General features: G+C 41.5%; 1 protein-coding gene across 3 annotated transcripts in view; it reads left to right on the top strand.

The window, feature by feature from the left end:
- The window catches only part of TMEM87B (transmembrane protein 87B), a 1,440,625-nt gene extending 1,417,636 nt beyond the window's left edge, over positions 1 to 22,989 (top strand). For all 3 annotated transcript variants that reach the window (XM_044078977.1, XM_044078974.1, XM_044078964.1), the window contains one exon: positions 22,610 to 22,989. In XM_044078977.1, the coding sequence (XP_043934912.1) occupies positions 22,610 to 22,651 (42 nt within the window). In that variant the 3' untranslated portion in view covers positions 22,652 to 22,989. The remainder of the gene's footprint in view (positions 1 to 22,609) is intronic.
- Positions 22,990 to 23,972: the final 983 nt, after the last annotated feature.

The raw sequence follows: 23,972 nt of genomic DNA, 5'->3' as shown, positions 1-23,972 counted from the left end.
CATGAGCTGAGCACTCACCCACACTGCAAGTAACCTATGCACAGGAAAGATCCCACAACAGAGGCAGATCTGATAAGGAATGGGGGCAGCTAAGTTCAAAGTTCCTTGTCTCGTCTCTCTCAGCAGCTAAGTTCAAAGTTCCTTGTCTTGTCAAGGGAAGGTCATGCCTACTCAACCTGGTGGACTTCTTTTTGTAGATCAGCAAAGCAATGTATGAGGACAGAATCGTTCACACTGCCTACCTTGACCTGGCCAAGGCATTTGACACAGTACCCCACTCGGACATTGTTGACAAACTCAAGAGGTTTGGTACAAACCCGTATGTCACCCGGTGGATAGCCAACTGGCTCACAGACAAGACCCAGGAAGTTAGAATTGGGGAGTCCACCTCTACAAAGAGGCCAGTCACAAGTGGAGTCCTTCGAGGATCAGTCCTTGGACTGCTCCTTTTTGGCATTTACTTCTCAGAAGTCAAGGCCAGTGTCAGTGGTCTCTGGCTGAAACTAAATTTGCAGATGATTGCAAATTAGGAGCTGTCATTGAATCTCACACTGACACGAATGTTCTCCAGGAGAGGCTGACAAACAACTGGTGTCAGAGTCGTGGACTAAAACTAAATGCCAAGAAATGCATCATAGTATCCTTTGGGAAGTCATCAGTCCCTGGTAACTATGATATTGACAACACACCCCTTAGAGTTGACTCGGTAGTCAGGGACTTAGGGACAGACATAGTAATCTAGCCATTGATCATCATGTGTCTACAGTTGGTGAGGAAATCATTCTGTGTTGCACAACTTATAAACAAAGGTATGGCATCGCATCTAAGTCCAAGGAAGTCATTGTTCCACTGTATTCGGCATTTATCAGGCCTATCATTGAGTACAGTGCCCCCTTTGGTATGTACCTAACCAGGCATCTCCAACAACTGGAATGTCCACAGAGGTTCCTTGCTATAAGAATACAGGGTATAAGTAATATGTCCTATGTAGACCACCTCAAGGCCCTCTGCCTGTATTCTGTTTTCTACAGGCTTTTGAGAGGAGATCTATGCCTGGCATACAGGGCATTGTCAGACCCCACTCTGATTATCCTCCTGCATATCGACAAAACAAACAGTACCAGAATTACCTGTTTTAAAGACATAAACCTTGCCTGTGATATAAATAGGACCTACTGGAGAGATAGGTATGTATCCCAGAGATTACCCCATCTGTGGAACAGGCTGCCCATCCATGTGAAGCAGAGTTTCTCCCTAATCCAATTCAAGTGCAACTTGGACAATTGGGTGGGAAACCGGAAATTCATCCCTGGTTTGGCACCTATGTCTCTGATGCAAACAGTTAACCTGTAAATGGTTCCTCTCCCAAGCCCATGCTTACACTTATCAAGGATATCAGAACTTGTCAGAGATTTGGGATACATGGCTAGGCTTAAAAAGGCCCTTGTGGTCGTTAGCCTAGTAAACACCTATGAACCTATGTTCCCTGGCTCTCTTTTTCCAGAATTGTCTTTTGGGGACACAGCTATGATGGAACATTTTAAGTGGGGACTGTTCCAAGTTTCAGAGGTTAATGAGAGGTATTATTAACTCTTGCAAATGGACTCACCCAGAAATTCTGCAGTCCCTCCTGTCCTAGCAGCCCTTTTGGACACATTTACAGCAGCTTCTTAGGCTCCTGACTTTCAGCTTCTATTGGTAAGAAGCCAGGCAGGTTTTATAAAGTTACTGAGGATCATAAATACTTGTATAAAAGTCTTTTATTTGATCCTGCTGTTGTTTGCATGTCCACTGATACGCCATCCAAACTGCTTTCCTCTTCCAAACTTCTACTTTCTGACAAGGACAACCATGATATGGAGAGAGATGGGAAAAATTATATACTTCTGCTTCTTTGGCTTTTAGGGCCATTAATTATCTGACCCACATGACTAGGTATTTTTCTGACTGTTCTTTCTCAGCTGTGGGTGGATTTTGACTGATATGCTTGATTCATACAGTAAGACTTCTGCTCTTTCTCTTCTTATAGGTTCATAGGTAGTTACTAGGCTATCGGCCCAAGGGCATAAGTAAGCCTAGCCAACAAGGTTCCCTGGCTTACACCACCCAAGAAAGTTAATTTCTTGTGCCCCTGTCGAGCAGAGCCACAGAAGTGATCCCTGGGGTGTATTTCCTATTTCCCATCCACCCATCAAGATTTTACTTGAAGAGTGCTAATGAGGAACTTTGCTTGACATAGATGGGTAGCTTGTTCCAGAGTATAGGAAGTCTCTGAGACAGGAATCTATCCCTCCAGCATGTCCTGTCTATTGTGATGACAAAGTTTAGGTCCCTAGAGCATGTAGCTTGGAGGGATTGGGATTTCTTTAGGTGTAGCATGTCCAACAGCTGTGGGTTTAACATAGCTTTATATGTTAGGCAGAGCTCTCCTCGGAGTAGACGATATGGTACAGAGTAAAGCTAGAGTTTTTTGAGACTTTCAGTGTAGGACATCTGTTTGAGGCCAGTAATCCTCTTTGTGAGGTACTTCTGTGGCCTTTCCAGCTGCTGCAGATGTCTTGTGAGGTACATTCCAAAAGGGGCATTGCACTCTATAATGGGTCTAATGAGTGCCGAGTAGAGGGGAGCAATGACCTCTTTTTTCTGGATGGGAACCTTTTTGTGATGAGGTGTGCCACATAGAAGGATTTCCTGACTACTGTGGAGATGTGATTATCAAAGGAGAGGCAACTGTCCACCTGGATCCCAAGGTCTCATCACACATTTGGCATTAAGTAGACTGCCGTTTATGTGATAGTTCATGGGTACAGAGTTTTTACCAAAGGGGATGACAATGCACTTTTTGGCATTGAGCTTGAGGCCATGCCTCTGACACCAGGCATCTGTCTCAGTGAGGCTTTTCTGTAGGATGTCCACATCATTTGGGGACTTGACTATGGCTCCTAGTTCACAGTCATCTGTGAACTTCATTAGCCAGAGGCCTTCTGTGTTAGCCTGTACTTCAGAGAAGTAGATACCAAACAGTAGAGGTCCAAGGACTGAACCATGTGGTACTCCACTTGTCATTGGTTTGAAGTCAGACTTGGAGTCTACAACTTTTACATTGTGGGTTCTGTCAGTGATCCAGTTGGTAGCCCATCTTGTGACATAGGGATTTATACCTAGTTTAGTGAGTGTAGCTATAATTCCAAAATGGGGGATGATGTTGAAAGCCTTGGCGAGGACAAGATAGGCTGTGTGAACCTTACCCTCGTCTACCACTTTGGTGACTGCCTCAAAGAAGTCGATCAGGTTCAGAATGCATGATCTGCCTTTCACAAATCCAAACTGGGTGGGGTCCAGAGTTTGGAGGTTACCAATGTCTTTGTTTATGAGTTCCATGATGATACGTTCCATGGCCTTGCAGACCAGGCTCGTCAGGCTAATAGGGCGATAGTTCCCAGGAGCAGTGTTGGCTCCCCCTTTGTGGAGTGGGATAACTGTTGTTGTGCGCCATTCAGTGGGCACAAAGCCTGACGTGAGACTATGATTGAACATGGTGCTTAGGTGGGGAGCCAGTTCGTTCTGAAGTTCATGTAAAACACAGCCTGGGATGTTGTCCGGTCCCATGGATGCTGTGTTTTTGGTTTTAGAGAGTGCAGCTTTTACCTACATAGATGTGATTACAGGGACTCTGCATTCTTCCTGTATAGATATGGGCCCTTTAGGGGTTGAGAGAGGGGTAAAGTTAGCACTAGACCTATCTGCTGGGATGTTGGCAATATCAGTTGGTTCTGTAATTTTCGTGCCGTTGTGCTGTAACTCAGAGCAGATCTGGGTGTTGCCATTAAGATTATTGACATAGCTATAGAATGCTTTGCGGTTGCCCTTAGAATCATTGGCGATTTTATTTTCGTAGCTAGCTTTGGAGGATCTTATAAGGGATCTCAGCTTCTTACTGAGGCTGACCAGGGAGCTCCTCCACTCAAGGGATTTTACTCTCTTTTGCAGCAGTTTCTTCCTTCTGTTGTAGAGTTTGTTTATGGCAGGGGACCACCAGATTGGCTTCCTTTTTTTTGGAGGATAGCGTCTTGATTCTGTTTGGAATAGCACGATCCATGCACTCGTGTAAGTGCTTATAGAGTGCATTTGTGTAGGATTCAGCAGTCGTAAATGTATTGTCCATCTGCATGGGTGCCATGAAGTTCACCACTTCTGTCTTAAGAAGCATGAAGTTGACTTTGGAGAAATTTTTTACCATGGTTTCCTTAATGGTGGGTGGAGGCGAGATGCGGATATCTAGGGTGATTAGCTTATGGTCGGATCTGACCAATGAGGAGTTGACTTCAGGTGTGGAACACCGGTCACTCATGTTGGTAATGACTAGGTCTAGGATATTGTTGCCCCTGGTGGGAGTGTGGGTAAGTTGATCCAGGGCATTGGAATTTATGAATCCCAGAAAGCATTGAGCGAAGGAGTTGGTACACGAGTAGTTTTCCCAGTTAATGGTGGGGTAGTTGAAATCGCCCATTATTATTGTGTTTGGTTGAACCCTAATATTTTCCAGTTTATCAGGAAAAGAGGAGGGGGAATCCTGGGGCATGGTGGGGGGATCTGTAGGAAGCTACAATTTGGATTGCAGTTTTGCCCAGAGTTAGTTGCACTTGGATAACCTCTGATGCATTATGCTGCGCAACTAGCCTGGAGGTGTGGATATACTTAATAAATATGGACACACCTCCACCTTTGGTGTTCTGATCCAGGTTATATGGCCATAAAGCGTCATATGAGTTATAGCCTGATAATGCAGGGGTGCTCTCTAGAGCCTTGAACCAGATTTCAGTCACTGCACAGATATCAATGTTTTCCATTTTAAGGAGTGCCTCGAGTGAGTGAGTGAGTGCATTTTGAGATTGACTTCTAGCATTGAGTAGCATTACCCTCAGTTTTTGCTTGCCTGTTCCTGTTACGGTGGTGAATTTGTCATTTGAACCTTGCCGAAAAAAGGCACTGTAGGGGCAGCAAGACCCTTAGCCAGTATCCGGAATCCCAGGGTTGACAGGTGCAGGCCATCTCTGACAAAGCATCGTGGTCTGTCGACCGTGTCATGCCAGGCAGACAGATACTGGATCCCCTTAGAATGACACCAGAAGCTTAGCCAATTGTTGAAGTCAATCATTTTGTCCTTGTACTGCAGTATCATTCTGGGCGATAGAATGCTACTCAGGGCTAGGGTCATACCTCCCTGGGCTACGAGATTGGAGAGCTCTTCCATATCTCTTTTCATGTAGTCCAGGGAGGTACGTCTCCGGTCGTTCACACCAACATGGACAATGACAGAGTCATATTAGTACCTGTTGTGGAGTGACCTGAGTGCATGAGTTATGTGGTGGATCCTGGCACCCGACAGGCAGCTGACATTAACCTTCTCCTTGTTTAGCCTGGTGAGTGGGACATCAGTGTGCCTGACTATATCATCACCTATGACTAATGTGTTGGGTACATTGTTCTGCCTGTCAGGTTGCTCACCATTCCATTAAATACAGCTGTGATGCAGTTGATGCATTTTCAAGGGCAGCTGCTTCTGATTATTTCATGAGCAGATATTCTCAGTTGCACATGCAGGCCTTACATGAGGACATTAAGGCCAAACTCTTGGATTCTCGCTTAGACAGTCAGAATCTTTTGGCACTGCTGCTGCAGAATTGTTCAAAGCCCTGCAGGATAAGGGTAAGGTTATGCAAGATCTGAAACAAATTTTTGTTTTTCCTGTACCTAAGTTCCACAGTAACTATCCATCAAAATATCTGATATCGTCAATCTTCATTCATTCTTGACAGATGGGAATTGGTTCCAATCTTGGGAACTGGCTCAGCCATTATACAGCTGAGTCTCCTTCTGCCCTTTTGGTACAGTCCTCCAGGAGTCTCTCAGAACTGGATGTCAGATTGGTATATCAGCTATTACTGGCCACAGATATTCATGCCCCTCCTCCTCCCCCTTTCCCATCTGGATCAGGGAATCTTTTTTCCTGGGACTCCTAATTATCCTCCTCTGACTATGACCACAGTTTCAGAGCCCAGCACTTCAATACCTCTGGTACCAGCTGTCGTCTGCCAGAAGTTGCTCTGATCTCTTCGATTCCTGTTTCAGAGCTGAGTCTCAGGATCGAGACCCTTCTGTCAATTCCATGATTCCCATGTTGGCATCCACTTTGGGTATGGTGCTGTTCTTGGTTCCAGAAACTTTGGCGGTTGTGGGTCCTTCCTTGGCTCTAACCTTGAAGGGTGGCTCCTTGGAGCGGAGTATGACCTCTGTTCTGAGGTGGTCTTTTTCAGTTCCAGGCTCCCAGTGCTCTTCAGGGGGTGCTGCCTTTCGAGTTATGAAAAGGACCTTAGCCTCTATTATCTCCCAACTGGTCCCACTGGCATCAGAGTGCCATGTTTCCCTTTCATCTTGTCCAGAGTTGACACCTATTTCTGTGACAGTATAGCTCGCACCAAAGATTCAAGTTACCCTTGTACAGGGTTCTTCTTTGGAGTCCTCCCCAGAGATGCCCACTGAGGAGCCAGCCCGAAAAAGAACTTGAAAGAGGAAGCATCTGGATTACTTTGAAGAATCTGTCACAGAAGACATAGATTTTGATGAAGGGAGGGTTTCCTCATGGTCACCCCCTGAGGATATCTACTTTGGAAACATCCTAGAGATTTTGAAATGGATGAAGAGCGGAGACCATGTACTTGCAAGCCTTTGCTGCCTGCCCATCTACCTCCTGGGTATCCCCACCCACTGACAACCTGGTAAAACTGATGTGCAGTGGGCTTGGAAGGCTCCTGATACTATAGAGCCTGTCCCCCGGAGACCTGACAAAATATTATCCCCACCAGAAGACCACTAGTATTGGGCAAAGTATTTGTCAGTAGATGCCATGGTGGTGGCATCCACTAAAAAGTTGATCCTAATAACAGCGAGTCCAGAACGATGGACAGGTTTGGAAAGCAGGTCTACACTTTATCAACCTTTACTCTTAGGTCCTTGAATTTTATGGAACATTTTACAAAACTCCATAGACACCTGATTAAGGAATTATCAGAAACTCTAGCTGGGACAGTGACCAGTGAGGTACAAGATAAGATTGCCTCGCAGCTAGCCACTCTGGAGTCTATTTTGAACTTGTCCATGCAACTCATTGCCCATGCAGGCGAAAGGACAACCAAGGCAGTGGGTTCCAGCATTGCCATTAGGCGACATGCCTGGATGCGCTTGTGTGACTTTGCGGAGCCCTTCAAGTCTTCCATCGTCAGTGCTCTGTTTGACAGTTCTTCCCTGTTTGGCCCTAAAGTTAAGGACATACTCACCAGATGTGAAAAAGATGGTAAGACCCTGTCTGCCGTAGACATTCTCTTTTCTACTTCTCAGCTATCCTTCTCCAGGAAGCAGAGAAGTGGAAACATGTGGTTCAAAAAGTCTCAGAGACCTTTCCATGACACGTGGCAGCAGTTCCCCTCGAGGCAGAGGAGGGAGCTCAGATGTAAGACACTGGCCCCGAGGCAGGAGGTGGCCCACAAATCCAGGGGTCCAGCGATTCCTTCTTTGGACAGCCCTGCCAGCACTCCTGAAAGTAGGCCCAATTACTTACCTCTGGAAGCAGTCGGGGGAAGACTTTCTCTGCACCAGTCAGCCTGGCATCAAATAACCGATTTATGGGTGCAGAAGATTATTGCCAGAGGATACAGTACCCCCTTCAATATAACTCCCAGCTCTCAATGGAAAATCCTGGGTGTTCCACCTAATCAAAGGGATCAAGCCACCCAAGAGATACACAGGCTGCTTCAAAAAAAGAGTCATCCAAGAAGTCCCACCAGACCAGCTAAAATCTGGATTCTACTCGAGATTTTTTTTAGTCCGAAAAAAGATAGACTGGAGGTCAATACTGCACCTCAGCCTTTTACATGTTTGTCCAGCAGACATAATTCCAGATGGTCATGGTTCAGTCTATCCTCCCTTTTCTGGAGAAAGAAGACTGATGTGCTCTAGAGACCTTCAAGATGTGTGTTATCAAATAAAAATAGACAAGCACTCAAGAAGGTTTCTCTGGTTTTGGCTGGGAACCAGTCATTACTAGTTCAGAGTGGTCCCATTTGGTCTCCCCACAGCCCCCAGGGTGTTCACCAAATGAATGGCAGCCATCATGGCCCACATCAGATTACATGGATTCTGGGTATTTCCTTATCTAGACGACCGGCTCCTCACCGCCCCCACAAGACATCTGCTGATTCAAAACTTGGACTTCATTACACATCTGTTCAGACAGCTTGGCAAATCAGTAAACAACGAAACATCTCAGCTGTCTCCTGCTCAAGGCTTAGAGTCTACTGGGGCATGACTCAATACAGTATCCTGCACAGCCTGTCTACCACTTCACAGGCTTCAGAAAAATAAGATGTCAAGTTCAATCTGTATTACCAAGGTGAAAAGTACCTGCTGTCATTGTTCTGCAAATCGGGTTCTATGGCAGTAGCTATCACCTTAGTTCCCATGGCACGGTTTCATATGAGAATACTTCAATGGTTTTGAGCTTCACAATGGTCCATTCTTATTCACCCATTAAGTCACCCAATTTTAATAATGCAAACTTGCAGGAAAGGCCTGTCTTGGTGGATGGAGTGTGAAGAAATCTTGATGGAATGACCCTTTGTTTCCCCCAAACAAAGGCTGTAAAGACCATGGACACCTCCCAGATAGGGTTGGGAGGCATTACCTGGAAAAGACAGTCCAAGGCACTTGGTCTCCCCAAAAGGCCTACTTGCACATCAACGTCCTGGAGATAAGAGCAGTGCTGTTAGTGTTGCAGGCCTTTCAGAAAGCTCTTTCTCCAGGAACGGTTGTAATCCAACATGTCAGCATACAAATACAACATGTTGGTAGTCTGGTACATCAGCAAGCAAGGGGGAACCAAATACTACCTCCCTCTGCCAGGAAACCGTCAGAGCTTGGCAGTGAGCAGTATCTTCCAACTGCTTTCTTGTGGCAACTTACATCCCTGGGAGTTCCAATGTGATAGTGGACAAGTTGAGCACACAAATATTACTGCCTCACGATTTGTCTCTGAATCCCGAAGTGGCAAAAAGTGTCAAAACAGATATGTCACCAATGGGGGCACACCTTGCTCTGACCTATTTGCCTTCCCGATAAACAACAAATGCAGCATGTACCTTGCCCTACTTCCTCCACAGGGAGAGTCCTCCAGAGACACTCTCCTTCTAGATTGGCCCCTGGGTCTCCTTTATGCATTCCCCCAATTCCCCTCATTCCCCTTTTTCTGAAGAAAACCAAAAGGTTGCAATCCAGAGTAAATCCTCATTGCTCCATTCTGGCCAAGGCAAGTTTGGTTTTCATCCCTATGGCCTCACATGGTTCACTAACCTTGGATTCTGGACCCAGCTCCACATCTACTCACCCTCCCCAGGGGCTGTTACACCCAGACCTTTAATCGTTCAAGCTCACGGCTTGGTTTCTCCAATTCCAGTAATTGCCAGGCAATCTACTATTACTTTCCCCTGTCCAAAAAATTATTCTGGCTTCTTATAGACCATCCACCAGGAAGTTGTATGACAGCAAATGGAAAAGATTCTCACTTTGGGCTTCTGAAAATAATCTAGAGCCCTTTTCAGCTCCTGTTGAAAAAATTTTAGAATTTTTGGTGGATCTTTTTAATCAAGGAGTGGCTGACTCTATCGTTAGTTACTCTTGCAGCTTTCTCTAATTTTCACAATGGTTATGGTGACCACTCCCTAATCTTCCATCGCTTATGTAAAGTTTTTCTTAAAGGACTCCTTCATATAAAACTCCCATTCAAGGATCCGTTACCACTGTGGGATCTTACTTTCATTTTGCAACATTTGGTATTACCTCCCTTTGAGACAGCAGCCACTTGTCAACTCAAATTCCTGTCCTGGAAAACCCTTTTTCTAGTCGCCATTACTTCTGCCAGAAGGGTTTCAGAAATACAGGCACTTTGTGCAAAACCGCCATATATAATCTTCCATAAGGATAGAGTGTCCTTGAGAATGAATCGTTCCTTTCTAACTAAAATTGGTCTCAGAATCAAACATCAATCAGTCCATTTATTTACCAGTTTTCTTTCCAAAATTCACTAACAAGGGTAAATACTGTCTACATATTCTAGACATTCACAGACAGCTGAGATTTTATCTGGACAGGACTAAGGCTGGTAGATCTTCACACCAACTGTTTGTTTCCTTTTTAGGACCAAGGATTGGTAAACCAGTCTCCAAGGTGACCCTGTTGAAATGTTTAAGAGATTGCGTCACTTTTATTTATGATCATAACATTCATAAATTACCCAGTCGTGTAAGGGCACACTCAACCAGGTCGATGGCCACTTCAGCTGTTTTTCATTCCAAGGCTTCTCTGGATGAAGTGTGTGCGGCAGCCACTTGGGCAACACCTCATACCTTTATCACTCATTACAAATTAAATCTGGTCTCCAGGGGAAGAGCATCATTTGATTCTGTGGTGTTCAGGAATATCCTTCTATAAGGCCACTCAGGGTATAGGTAGCTGGGAACTCCGTTTATTCTTGAGAGATGGACAAAGATTGACAACATCAGATAAAGAAGTTATGTACTCACCATAATGTTCCATCTGCATTGTTGATCTTCATTCATTCTTGACATCCCTCCCTCTTTACCCACTCCTTTCAGATAGCCTGGAGGATCGTACCATTGTCCGGGGCTTATGCTAGGGTTTTTACATTGGACATGGCTTCCTCTCCATTATTATTATTAGTAGTAGTAGTAGTATTATATTAGATACTTCATCTTGCTACAATTTTGCAAACTCAATCTGAGGTAATGAACACAGGGGCATTGTGGTTAGAGACTTGGTTCGAGAGTTTTTGGCTGGCGCGAGCTGTATAACAGCCGAGCCGGTTCCGAGGTTTGGAGCCGATTCCCATTTGTCAAGAATGAATGAAGATCGATAACACAGAGAGGACGTTCTGGTGAGTACATAACTTCTTTTTTCTTCACAGGCAGCCTAATCAACCTGTTAGGAATAAGAGGGTTTTTAAGTGTATTTTCTCAGGCAAATTCACTCAGAATTCTAGAGGTCCAAAAACCTTCTTTACTGACAAATATTCCTCTGTCTGATATACAGCCTGCCTTTCCTCCCCCTCAGCCAGATTCCTCTCCCAGGCTAATTCATACCTGTTTGACAGCAGATAACCACATATGCCTGGGTTCTCACCCTTGTCCAAAACTGTATTTTATGCCCTTCCTCCATTATCCAGCCTTTCTGCGTTCCTGCTTGCCAGCTTCCTCATTTTTCTTTGGTTCTGCAGGGTGTGGTAGAACAGGGAGCCATCCAACCTCTTCCCTTGTGTCAGCAGAGAACAGGTTTTTATTGCAGAAGGATTCTGGTTCTCAGGAGGGAAGTGTCATGGAGGCCCATCCTAGACCTATGTTTTCTCAAGGTTCCGTCCTTCAGAATGTTGTCTGTTCAGACACTTCTTCCTGTCTTGCTTCCCCAAGCTTTTCTGGTCTATGTCTGGACTTGAAGGACATTTACCTCCATATTCCTTTTTATCTTGTCTTCTGGAACTGTTTACATTCCTCTGTTTGTTCCTGTTGTTCTAATATCTCTGTTTTTTCTTTTGGTCTTTCTACAGCTTCAGGGGTATTTACCAAATGTCTTGTCCCTTTAGTAGCTTTTTGAAGACTTCAAGGAATTCAAATTTTTCCTTATTTTATTCTAATTCAAGTTCCATGTCAGTCGCTCCTGCTTCAGAGTCTAAACTTCACTATGCTTCTCCTGTGCAGTGTGGGTTTCATCATCAATCTCAAAAAGTCTGTGTTGACTCCATCTCAAGACCAAATATTTTCGGGTTGCAAGATTCAAACCCATCCCAATGATGGCTTGCCTCCAAAGGTCTTCTTTTTGACTGCTTATTTCCAGTCTCTTCCTATTTCAGTTCTTTCTGCAAGCAGATTTCTCTGAGCCCTGGGTACATGGCATCCACCATTCCAATGGCTCCTTTTGCCAAACTTCACATGAGGAAATTTCAATGTTATCTGAAGACTGTGTTAGGTTTCAGCACTGCCACCCTCTGGAGTATCTGGTCCATCTCTAACCTTGTCTCAGGCTCAGACTCTGTTGGCAGATTCAGCAGATTTTCCCAAATCTAGGTCTGCCTTTTCAGGTTTTTCTCCCTACTTGGGTGTTATATACAGATGCTTCCGATTGAGGCAGGGGAGCTTCCTCCAACAACCTGGAAGTCTAGGGTCTTTGATCCCATCAACATCAAAGAAATGAGGGCTCTAATCTTAGCTCTTAAGGCCCTTCACTCTCTTTGGGTTCTAGGTTCTCTAAAGGTTTCTACAGACAATACCACAGTCATGTAGTACATCAACAAGCAAGGGAGCACACAATCTTAGCTTCTTTGCAGGCTGGCTCTTCTCTGCCACCTGGTTCTTCAGGCAGTTTACATCCATTCAGAGCACAATCTAGTGTCAGAATCTTTGAACAGGTCCAGGACCAATCCTCATGAATGGTGCTTCACAGGGAGGTGTTCGGTGTTCCTGGACATTTTTGTACATAGGTGGGGTATTCCTCAGATAGACTTGTATGCCTCCCCTCTGAACAGACAACTTTCCCAGTTCTGTTCCAGAGTGAAAAGTCCTTTGGCTTAGAGAGTGGATGCCATGTCTTTTTCTTGGAAGGGGATGTTTTTGTATGCCTATCCAACCCTTCCTCTACTTCCTGGATCTTGTGCAAGATCATGTGGGGGACTCACAAAATCTTGCTGGTGATGCGGCCCATACACTCTGCTTCCCTCTTCTGTTTCTCCTGGCCACAGGCAAGCTTGCACAAGAAAAGGGATTTCGTATTCACCCTCATTTGTCCACACTTCAAACGACACTGTGTGTGATAGGATTTTGATTCCTTTTAAGCACCAATTTTGTGAGGGCATGCTTCAAGTATTCCAGGAGGCCAGAAAACCTACTACTAGAAAATCATATATGGCTAAATGGAATAAATATTCTATTTGATGTCTCAAGCATGACCTGGACCCTTTTTTGTGAGGGGGTCCAGGCACTAGGGCCCTTTGTTATTTTTGTGAATTGCTAAATGCTGTTTTGGCATATTCTGCTGTTAAAGTTCATTTGTCAGCAATTTCTGCCTGTCAGTCTCCAAGTCTATCTTTGGCTTCTAGTATTGAAGTCAAACTATTCTTAAAAGGCATCCTTTGTGTCAAGCCTCCAATAAATCCTATTCCTTCTTCTTGTGTCCTTAATTTTGTTCTGGAAAATTGACTCAGTCCTCATTTGAGCCTGCCTTTTTATTCCTGTAGCACTGTGTATGGAAGTCTGTACTGTCGGTGGCTGGGAGTTTCTGAACTCCAAACTTTCATGGTGGTTCTTCTTTTTGTTTTTTCACAAGGACAGGGTGTCTCTCCATATCAATCCTTCTGTTATGCCTAAGGTGGTTAATGATTTGTCCTTGAAGCAGTTCATTCATCTTCCCTCCTTTTTTCCTTCTTCACAAAACTTCTAGTGAGAGGGTAATATACACATTGGATTTATATAGACAGATCAGATATTACTTGGATAACACAGACCAAGTCAGAAAGGCTGAATAGCTTTTTGTTTCCTTTCATACTAGGAAATTGGTTTTGGCAGTATCTAAGCAAATCATCTCCCTTTCGCTCTCTTATGCCATTTCTTTTATTATTCTTTTCATGGCAAGCAGCTTTCCTCTTCTGTTCATACTTATTCTACCAGGGCAGAAGCCTCCTTTGGTGCTTTTTGTAAGGGTTTGGATACTAGATGCATCTTGGAAACTGCTACTTGCTCTTCTGTTCACACGTTGACCAAACATTATAAGTTTAATGTCATTTCCAGGGCTAGCCATTGTGGACATTTGTGGACATTTGGAAAGCTCTTCTCTGCTTTCCTCCTCCCATACTTTTCCGTAGCTTTTGTTCTCTTCCAAGAGTAAAAAAATACTGCAGCAGTGATAAAGGATATAGTACAGTTGTGTAAGATCTCACTGTTGCAGTATTCTTTACTCTTGGGATATTCTGCTAAGGATAGCCTAAAGTCCAGCCACAGCATACCAAACCCTGTACACTTTCCAGGCCTCTTAACATCAGACATAATGTCCTATGTGCAAAACATAAGGTACATAATGTGATGTATGGATGGCTTAGGCTTCATAACTGAAGTGTCCCAGGAGAATTACAGCAACCTCCAGAGAAACCATAACATGCATAGCCAGGACGAATCAGAAAGAGATAAGGATGGAATAAGGACCCCTTGGCCAGAAGTAGGGCAACAGAAAATAATAGGGGGCAGGAGGGAGGGAAAGAATACTGCAACAGTGAGAAATACAACATCTACTGTTCTAGTAAGATCTTAAGCAACTACTATATTCTTTATTGTGTATTATTTACTTCTAGAATCCAGCCCTTTCAGAAAGCCACAGATGAAGGATTAGTTCTCAAGGAAACCATATCGTTGAGCTTGCAAAGATACTCTTGTAGTGAGGTCAGAGATATCAGTAATGCTCCTTTCCTTGTTACGAACATCGTCAGCTTGACAAGCTAGTTTAAATGGAGCAAGAGTCAGTTTTTCCTTGAGAACTAATCTTTCATTTATGCCTAAAGTGGTATCAGAGTTTGCTTTTGACCCAAGTTATTCCTATCTGTGTCTTCCTTTTCAGAACCTAAAAGTGAGGGAGAAAGGATACTTTGGATGTGTACAGATAACTTGGGTGCTGCCTTAGCAGAACAACATATATTAGAACCTCATCAGTTGTTCATTTCTTGTAAATGTAAGAATAAAAGACAACCTGTATGAAAGCATACTATTTCCAAGTGGTTGTTTCATGCAGCTAACTTTTGTTGTACTTGTCACAACAATACTTGCCACAACAAGGTAGTCCCAGGCAGGTTCAATGCTTATTCCACCAGGACCTTGACTTCATCTGTGGCTTTTTGGTAAGGGCTGGATTCTAGAAGTAATTTAGAAGCAGCAATTTGATCTTCTGTGCATACTTTAAAAACACTTTAGAGAATGGGCAAACTGTACAGGAGTACCCTGATTAGAGAACAAATGTTCTCCAGCAGGGTATTAATATACAAGTAATGCCCACTGAAAAATGAGTCCACCACTTCATGGCAGCATATCAAACTGCTGTGAAGCTTGGACTGTTAACAGACTGCATTACTTTGCACACACTAAGCAGTGCCTTTTAGTGTGTGTGTGTGTGTGTGTGTGTGTGTGTGTGTGTGTGTGTGTGTGTGTGTGTGTGTGTGTGTGAGAGAGACTGATCGAGAGAGAGTGAGAGGGCTCTTCTGTGCATAGCTCTCAACTGTCCAAATTTTCGCAGAATATCCAGATTTTTGCCTCATATTTTTGTCTGTCAGCTAGAGCGTCTTCTGTGTGGAGGCATGCGTGAATGGGCGTGCCTTCATTGAAGGTTGTGCGTCAGGGCTGGTAACTCGGCACGTAAAAATCAACTACCAAACATTAGCGGACCGGAGTTCCGCTGTGGCAACCCCTAACCGGGATAAGCCGAAAGGCACAACAACAACATTTTTGTCTGTCCCTCATAAAAGTTGTGGTTTTTTGAAGTTTTGTGGCAAATCAGTGAGGAGTGTATACATTAAATAATGACAGGCATTTGAGTTTCAGGCTTTATTTCCTTCAGAAAATGTATTGGAATACAAGACCTTTTATTCTAGCAACTTTCTAAGTTTACAAAAGCGATATTTAATGTTTGTCCGTATTTTTGGGGCTTTGTCCCCCCATTATTTTTGGCTTTGTATAGATTTTTTGTGCTGAGGTTGAGAGTTATGCTTGTGTGAGTAAATACGAGTATGAAACCAGAGAAGACTGTGTGTATATATGTATGTTTGTGTGAAAGCAGAAGAGACTGTGTATGAGAGAGAGAATGATCTCTTTGTAAAATTGTTGTGTTTTACATATTTATGTGTAAGTACTGTATCATTTTTTATATATTTTTGATGTAAAATGCTTCCTCCAGCACCATTAACATATAATAAAGAAAGTTTGAAACATTAGGCGGAGGATCTATCTTACATCAAAAATATATATAAAAAATATAGTATAGGCCTCATAACACCCCTGGGTGGGCAGTAATTGCACATTAACACACACCCTGTCAGGCATTATTGCTTGCGTAAACATGATTGGTTCTCTAAGTCTAGGACAGACTTTGCTAGGACCATACTCCTGGGGCTCCTAGACCTCATCCTCCCTCCTCCCATTCAGTGTAAGCTATGGTAATCTACCTATATTAGTACAGCTGTGTGAGCACACTTGCCATAACTGTAGATGTTCAGATGATCACTGCTGCAGTAGCTGCTCCCTCCTTCCATCCCCCTTCTTTTTGTGTTTTTATTGCCAAGATGGAAAGTAAATAAAATAAATAAACAAGCACTAGTTTCAGCCCACCACCACGAGTGTTGAGGAAAAAAACAAAAAAAACAGTAAAACTAGTGGACTTAAAACTTCATTGATGAGGTCAGTCACAGTAATTCCCAAAAATCATGAAACCCTGGTAGTGCCCCAAAGCAACAAGCCTTTATTCATCACAGACAAGCAATCTTTTGTTAAAAAAAAATCTTTTAACAATGTTAAACATATCAGCTTTTATATACTTAGAAGTATGTGTGGAGGATATATGTGTTGTTTAATTTTAAACCGGCCTGTTCATGGCCAACAATATAAACAGAGCTTTAAAAGTGCATTTTAGAACAGCAAGTACCCACCTGCACAAACTACTACTGATCAAACTAAATCCTATTTAAGGAAAACACTACCTATCTATTTGCAACCTACATTCCAAAATCAGATATTAAGAAAAGCATAACATGTAAGTAAAAAGATATACATAAGAAGACTTTTAACTAAAATTGCTTTCGGCTGACTAATGTAAGAAAGCCTTTATTGGGTCTGTGACAACTAAATGAAAAAAACGCATAGCTACAGTGGATATAAAAAGTGTACACACCCCTGTTAAAATGACATTTTTTTGTGATGTAAAAAAATGAGACCACAATACATCATTTCAAAACTTTTCCCACCTTTATTGTGAACTATAACCTGTACAATTCAGTTGTTAGGGGAAAAATATAAAAAAACAATAAAAAAAAAACGTACATTTAGCTGGTTACACACCCTTAAACTAATACTTTGTTGAAGCACCTTTTGATTTAATTACAGCATTCAGTCTTCTTGGGTATACACCTGCCATCAAATAAAGAGACTCTGATTAACCACAAATAAAGTTCAGCTCTCCTAGTAGGATTTTCCTGATATTTACTCAGTTTCCTGCTACAAAAAATGACATGGTTTGCAGAGAGCTTACAAACCATCAAAGGGATCTCATTTTTGAAAGGTATCAGTCAGGAGAAGGGTACAAAAAATGTCCACAACATTGGATATACCATGGAACACAGTGAAGACCGCCATCAAAAAGTGGAGAAAATATGGGACAACGGTGACATTGCAAAGAACTGGACGTCCCTCCAAAATTGATGAAAAGACGAGATGAAAACTGGTCAGGGAGGCTGCCAAGAGACCTACAGCAACACTGAAGGAGCTGCAGAAATATCTGGCAAGCACTGTTTGTGTACTACATGTGACAACAATCTCCCATATTCTCCATATGTCTGGACTATGGGGTAGGTTTGCAAGACGGAAGCCTTTTCGTACACAGAAAAACATCCAGGCCCGGCTAAAATTTGGAAAGCAATACACCAAGTCTCCCAAAAGCATGTAGGAAAATGTGTTATGGTCTGAGGAGACCAAGTTTGAACTTTTTGGCTACAAATCCAAAAGGTACGTTTTGTGCAAAAACAACAGTTCGCATCACCAAAAGAACACCATCCCCACGGTGATGCATGGTGGTAGCAGTATCATGTTTTGGGGTTGCTTTTCTTCAGGTGGAACTGGGGCTTTAGTCAAGGTGGAGGGAATTATGAACAGTTTCAAATACCAGTCATTTTTGGCCCAGAACCTTCAGGCATTTGCTAGAAAGATGAAAATGAAGAGGAATTTCACCTTTCAACACGACAATGACCCCCAAGCATACATCCAAATCAACAAATGAATGGCTTCACCAGAAGAAAATTTAAGTTTTGGAATGGCCCAGCCAGAGCCCAGACCTAAATTCAATAGAAAATCTGTAGGGTTACCTGAAGAGGGCTGTGCACAAGAGATGCCCTAGCAATCTGACAGATTTGGAGCACTTTTGCAAGGAAGAATGGGCAAATATTCCCAAGTCAAGATGTGCCATGCTAATAAGACTCCTACCCAAGAAGACTGAATGCTGTAATTAAATCAAAAGGTGCTTCAGCAAAGTATTATTTTAAGGGTGTGCACACTTATGCAACCAGCTTATTGTACGTTTTTTTTTTTAATATTTTTCCCCTAACAGATTTTTGTTTTTCAATTGAATTGTACAGGTTATAGGTCACATTAAAGGTGGAAAAAGTTTTGAAATGATTTATTGTGGTCTCATTTTTTATATCACAAAAATCTGGCATTTTAACAGGGGTGTGTACACTTTTTATATCTACTTTATCTAACCATAAACATAATCAAATTAAAACACTATAAACATACATCTGTCTAATAATATTTAGTAAATATCCACCCATGTGTATTAGTGTGCATAAAAATCTGTTATGTATAAAAAAAACAAAGCCATGTCATGACAGTTTTCATGTTTACAGCCCCAGAACAGATTTATACAATACAAACTAGTAGAAAAGTACACAAGAATACAGAAAACAGTGGATGAAGTGAGCTAGTAATTTCTAAAAGTGTGCAACTGTGGTCATGAGCATCCTCCAGTATAGTAAATGGGGGAATTATGCCGATACTACATGGCAATATTGGCATGAAAAAAAATGTTTGTTTTGAATTTACCGTTTAAATCTCTGGTTTGATGCAGTAAATCTAATCAAAGCAGAATTGAGGTTAAAGTAACTAAATATATATATATATATATATATATATATATATATATATATATATGTATGTATGTATTCTACACATCATTTTTATTGTTTAGTATATTTTAGTACATAAAAATAGTCCTCAAAAAATTCGCTAAAAAAACCTTTACATATTGTATGGCAGCTTACGTAAATTCAACACACTCTTAATAGAACAAGAGTAGTTAAGTCATTATTTTCTGAATGCATTTAATTTGAAACGCCAGCATAATTGTTCTTTCTCTAACACACCACTGACGTCCCCGTAAAACTCAACTATTTCCACACAGTCCAGAATGATCAATTTAAACCAGAATGTCTGGGGTGTTCTAATAAGTGTTTGGATAAGGTGTTTCTCTGGCATTTATATTTTAAGGCAGAAAGATGACTTGAAATTCTCCTTTTCAGTTTATTCATAGTCTTACCCACATAAAATGCAGGGCAGCCATTACACATGGCCCTATACACAACTTTTTCAGTATTATAGTTACCACCTGCTGAAGATTTCACCATCTTTTTAAGATGGGAGCACTCAAATGAGTTGCACTCCATCAAGTATTCAGGGAATATTCATAGAAAGTACAGTTTGGTGGCCCATAGAGTTTAGGGCTCATATCATCCTGGTGTTATTTTTCTTTTCCAGGTAGCGATGTATGCTTCTGCTCTTTTTTATATACAAAAGAAGGGTGCTTTCCTAAAACCCTCACAAAGCTGCTGATTGTCAGTGCGGATGACCCCAGTTCCTCTCAGTAATGGCTTCAATTGTATTGAAATCCCAGTGTAAGTTAGAATGCAACTGCCCTTACTTTTCTCTCCATTTGGGTTAGGGTGTCATCATTGCGTAATTCTACCAAAAGGCCTATTCCATATAGAGTCATTGTTAATTTTAGAATATCTAATAGGATCCAGAATCATATGCAACATGTTTGATTCATATTCTCTGGTTAAGAAATAATTTTCACATATTTTTGAGAAAATGGGCCAAATCTGTGATAATGCATGCTAATCTGTAGCCTTGTGATTTTATTACATTGTGCTTAGTTTTTAATGGATGCATACTCTCTGTGTGAAGTAAGTAGTTCACTTTTGTTGGTTTCCTGTATAAGTTACTAATTAATTTTCCTCTGTCTTTATCAATACTAACCGTCATATTAATGAACAGCACTGAGTTCAAGCTGATGGAAGTGGTAAATTTTAGGAAGGAGGTCGAGTTATTGATGGAATGGATAAACTCAGTGAGTGTAGATTTCTCACCTTGCCAGCCTATGAATACATCATCAATAAAGCAAAGGTAGCTGGTCATAAAACCCCGGTATTCACTTTTCAGAACTCTAACCTTCCTCTCTCAGTTGGCATGAAAGCTCTGAAGGGCTTTCTACCCAAACCACTCTTTTTAGTCATCTCAGCTTGAGCCAACTAATGGTTTTGGTGCATGGCATGTGCACTTTAAGCTTTGGAAGGTGGCCGGTTGTTGTATCCTGCGCAGAATACCACTCATATAGCTAAGGCTACTGCAGCAGTGATCATTTAAACATCTGCTGGTATGGTAACTTTACTTACACGGTTGTACTTTTTTCACTTCACTATTTTTTAATTCCTTCCCTACAATGAAGCTCAGCTAGTTTATACTGTAACTTAACAGTGGACAGACCCTAAGGTTTTTGAGAGAATAAAATTATGTCCAGACATTTCAAACAAATGTTCATATCTTACAACTGTAGAGATTGTTCAAAAGAATAAATTTCCAACTCTTCATGCAAAGTATTTTATAGTGGTAGCAGTCTTTAGATTCTAAGTCTTAAATGAGATTTTATAAGTCACAGTAAACACAGTAACTATTACATTTGTAATATGTCCTTCCTGTGGGTTTCCTCTGAGTGCTCCACTTTCCTTACACATTCGAAAGACATGCAGTAGGTGGATTGGACACTCTAAATTGGCCATAGGTGTGAGTGTGCATGTGTGCGTGTCATGTGGAAGAACTTCCATGGTAGGGCTAGCCACTTGGCAGTGTAAAGCCTGGCTGTAGATGATTGTCAGTGGTGATATGACACCCCAACCCCATGTGCAAAAATGAGAAAAAGGAGTTGTGGATGAATTTTGTAAAGAGCTTGCAGCATCTCAACAGTCACTTGCAGTATGTTACACACACACGGTGTCATCAGTACTTTGTTCATCCAGCTGGCTTTCATATGAGACTAAGCAGTTCTGTCTGTGCTACTTGACTGTCAAGATATTTAGGAAAAACATGAAATTTATGACAGCGTAGCTAACTGTTATATGAACAACAATTATGATCTCTTTCCTGCACTATAGACAAAGGTCAAATTTCAGTATAGTTGTGTTTACCACTGTGTAAGCTTTAAGATAAAATCTTTCAGCACTTTGTATGTAGCATGGGTTTGGAATTATTAATGCAAATATGAGCAAGCAGGATTTGACAGCTAGTGGCATCAGTAGGATGTAACTGAAGAAGCACCTGAAGGCGTCACTTGGTTGCAATGAGTTTAGTCTATATGTTTGTTGTTTAGGAGCATGGTACTTGAATTGTAAATGTATAAAATGGGTCTATAAGAACATTATTCGAAGTACTGTTGTGTAGTGCTGCTGGTCTGACTTAAGGTAGGCATAACTAGTTATCAATTTCTAGTAAAACACAGTTTGATTTGGTACAGATTGTGCAGCCATCAAAGCATCAAAAATGGTGTCTTGTGTCAGTGTTTTTTATTTCTTTTTGAAAAACCCAAAAATTGCACTAATTGCTTAATTTTTGTTTGCCTATTGATCATTAGTATTGCTAGTTGCACTTAATTAGCCAAGCCTTTTCTGTACAGAGATGTAGATAACTGCAGTGAAAGTCTCACATGTACAGATGTGGATAAGTAGTCTCATCCTAAAGCAGGCTTGAACTTTAGAACTGGCTTGACTTAACCTATATGTGCTGTTGAGGACGGACATCAGATGATATCTGTTTCGATTAAAATTGGCCTTTTGTCCAGTCAGATTACTGTAGCACTGGAAGTGTCCTGTATAGCATATTAAAATCAGTGTAATACCTTGGCTTTGCAGATTTAAGTTCCTGTCTAGGCGTGAAGGGCTCCCTATTATTACTGCAAATCCTGACACACTTGAAAGTTACATTGTATTCTTATAAACAGCAGTGAATTTTGAAACTTGCACTTACATGTTTGAATAATTTTTCCAGTGCATTCCTAATGTGGGAGGCTGTGGCCTTCACCCCTGCTATCTGTACATGCAAAGTCTGTGATATTCTGATACCAAAGTCTTGGAATTTGTTTATATATTCCTTGTGTTAACCCTTAAATTTTGCTTTTCCAAGGATCACAATAGCGTCCTCAAATTTTTAGCAGGCTGCCAGGCTTGTGTGGATCCTTGATTGCCCATCTAGATTCTGGGGTGCCAGGAGAAGTTGTCAACCCTAGAATGACTGTAGATTGCTTGCTGTCTCTGTGAATTAGTTAATCTTGCCTTGTAATTATTGAAGATGTCCATATCTTCTTGTTAGATTGTAGTGTGTGTAAAATGCTGCACATAATGTTTTCCATTCCTTCACTTTAGGAAATCATGACCACCAAATATGAGATGTCCAAGATGGAATGAAGCCAAAGAACTTGAACCTAGATTAAGCTTGCTGTGATACTGCAGTGAAATAATTAGTTGGCATACTGAATGATCCAAGTATGACACTACAAGACCTGTGGACTCTGTTCAGTTCTCATGCAGGGCAGTCTTGTATTGGCTTATTAGCTGCAGTACATTTCCTCTGGATGCTGTGCACCAGTATGAGGCCTAATCAGGTTAGGAGGACGTGGGTGCAACCGACTATGTTTGCTGTGTTTGGCATTCTTTGCACATGATTCTGCTGAATGGATGTTGCTTATTTTGTTTGTCTGTAAAGCATTCATAATTTTTTTAAATTAAAAACAAATCTGGTTTGATATGTTGATGGTATTGCTACTAGAAGTACTTTCCATTGTGCTGACTTTTTTAATTGATGTATTTGAATGATGGTTTTAGGGACACACTTGTGTTCATGTATATTAGTGCATCTTGCATGCTGTTGAAGTTACTGCAATAACCATCACAAGCTGGGCTATGATATCAGGTTCTCTGACACCAGAAAAAGTTTTCTTTTTCATAATTCAGTGCTGGAGGACTATCCATGCTGACATCATGAATATAGTCCCTCCTGTTTTTTTTTTTTCTTGCAGTTCGTCAAAACGCACTAGATCACTGTAGAAAATTATTTTGCAGAGCATCGCTGTTTTTATGAATATTTCAATTTTTTTGTTTTGAAATACAGTATTGTTTTCTGCATTGATGTTGCATGTTCTTCCTCCTTCAGGTGTCAGCTTTACAGAAGAAACTTCAGTATGCCTGCTTTTATTTTATTTTTATCATACACTGAGCCCTAGAGTTTTCCCAACAAACTGCATATTCTGGGATACGAGCATGTTCATTATTTCATTTTGAAATAATATTTTAGGGTGTTCTTCCATTTATTTTGCATTATGTTTTATTATTATTTTAGTTTTGAAAAAAGTCCTAGTTCCTTATATCAAGAATTTTCTTAAAGGATACTTGAGGCTTATTTACTTTTATAGACTTCAGTCACAGTACCAGCTCTTGCCTCGGCTAAAGTCCTTCTCAGGTACATGGCCTTAGTAATGGACTCTTCTTATCTTCCTGTTTCCTTAAGTAAAGTTGGAGTTTGGATAAATCAACTGAAAATCTTACTGAGTTTGCAGTTTTAGTTTATAAATTTATCCTTTTCTTCTATAGAAGCATTAACACAAACAAGAATAAAATGAGATTCCGTTGGACCGTTACCCTTCTTTGAAATTTCCAGTTGAAATGTAACCTCCATAAACTCCATCCATGCTTTAATTTGGTATCTTTTGGTTCTTGCTACAGTTATAGC

This window comes from Protopterus annectens, chromosome 1.part1, assembly GCF_019279795.1.
Source record: "Protopterus annectens isolate FY-2018-M chromosome 1.part1, PAN1.0, whole genome shotgun sequence".
In the NCBI taxonomy this organism is placed as follows: Eukaryota; Metazoa; Chordata; order Ceratodontiformes; family Protopteridae; genus Protopterus; species Protopterus annectens.
The sequence above is the reverse complement of the archived record's forward strand: the minus strand, read 5'-3'. Positions and strand labels throughout refer to the sequence as shown.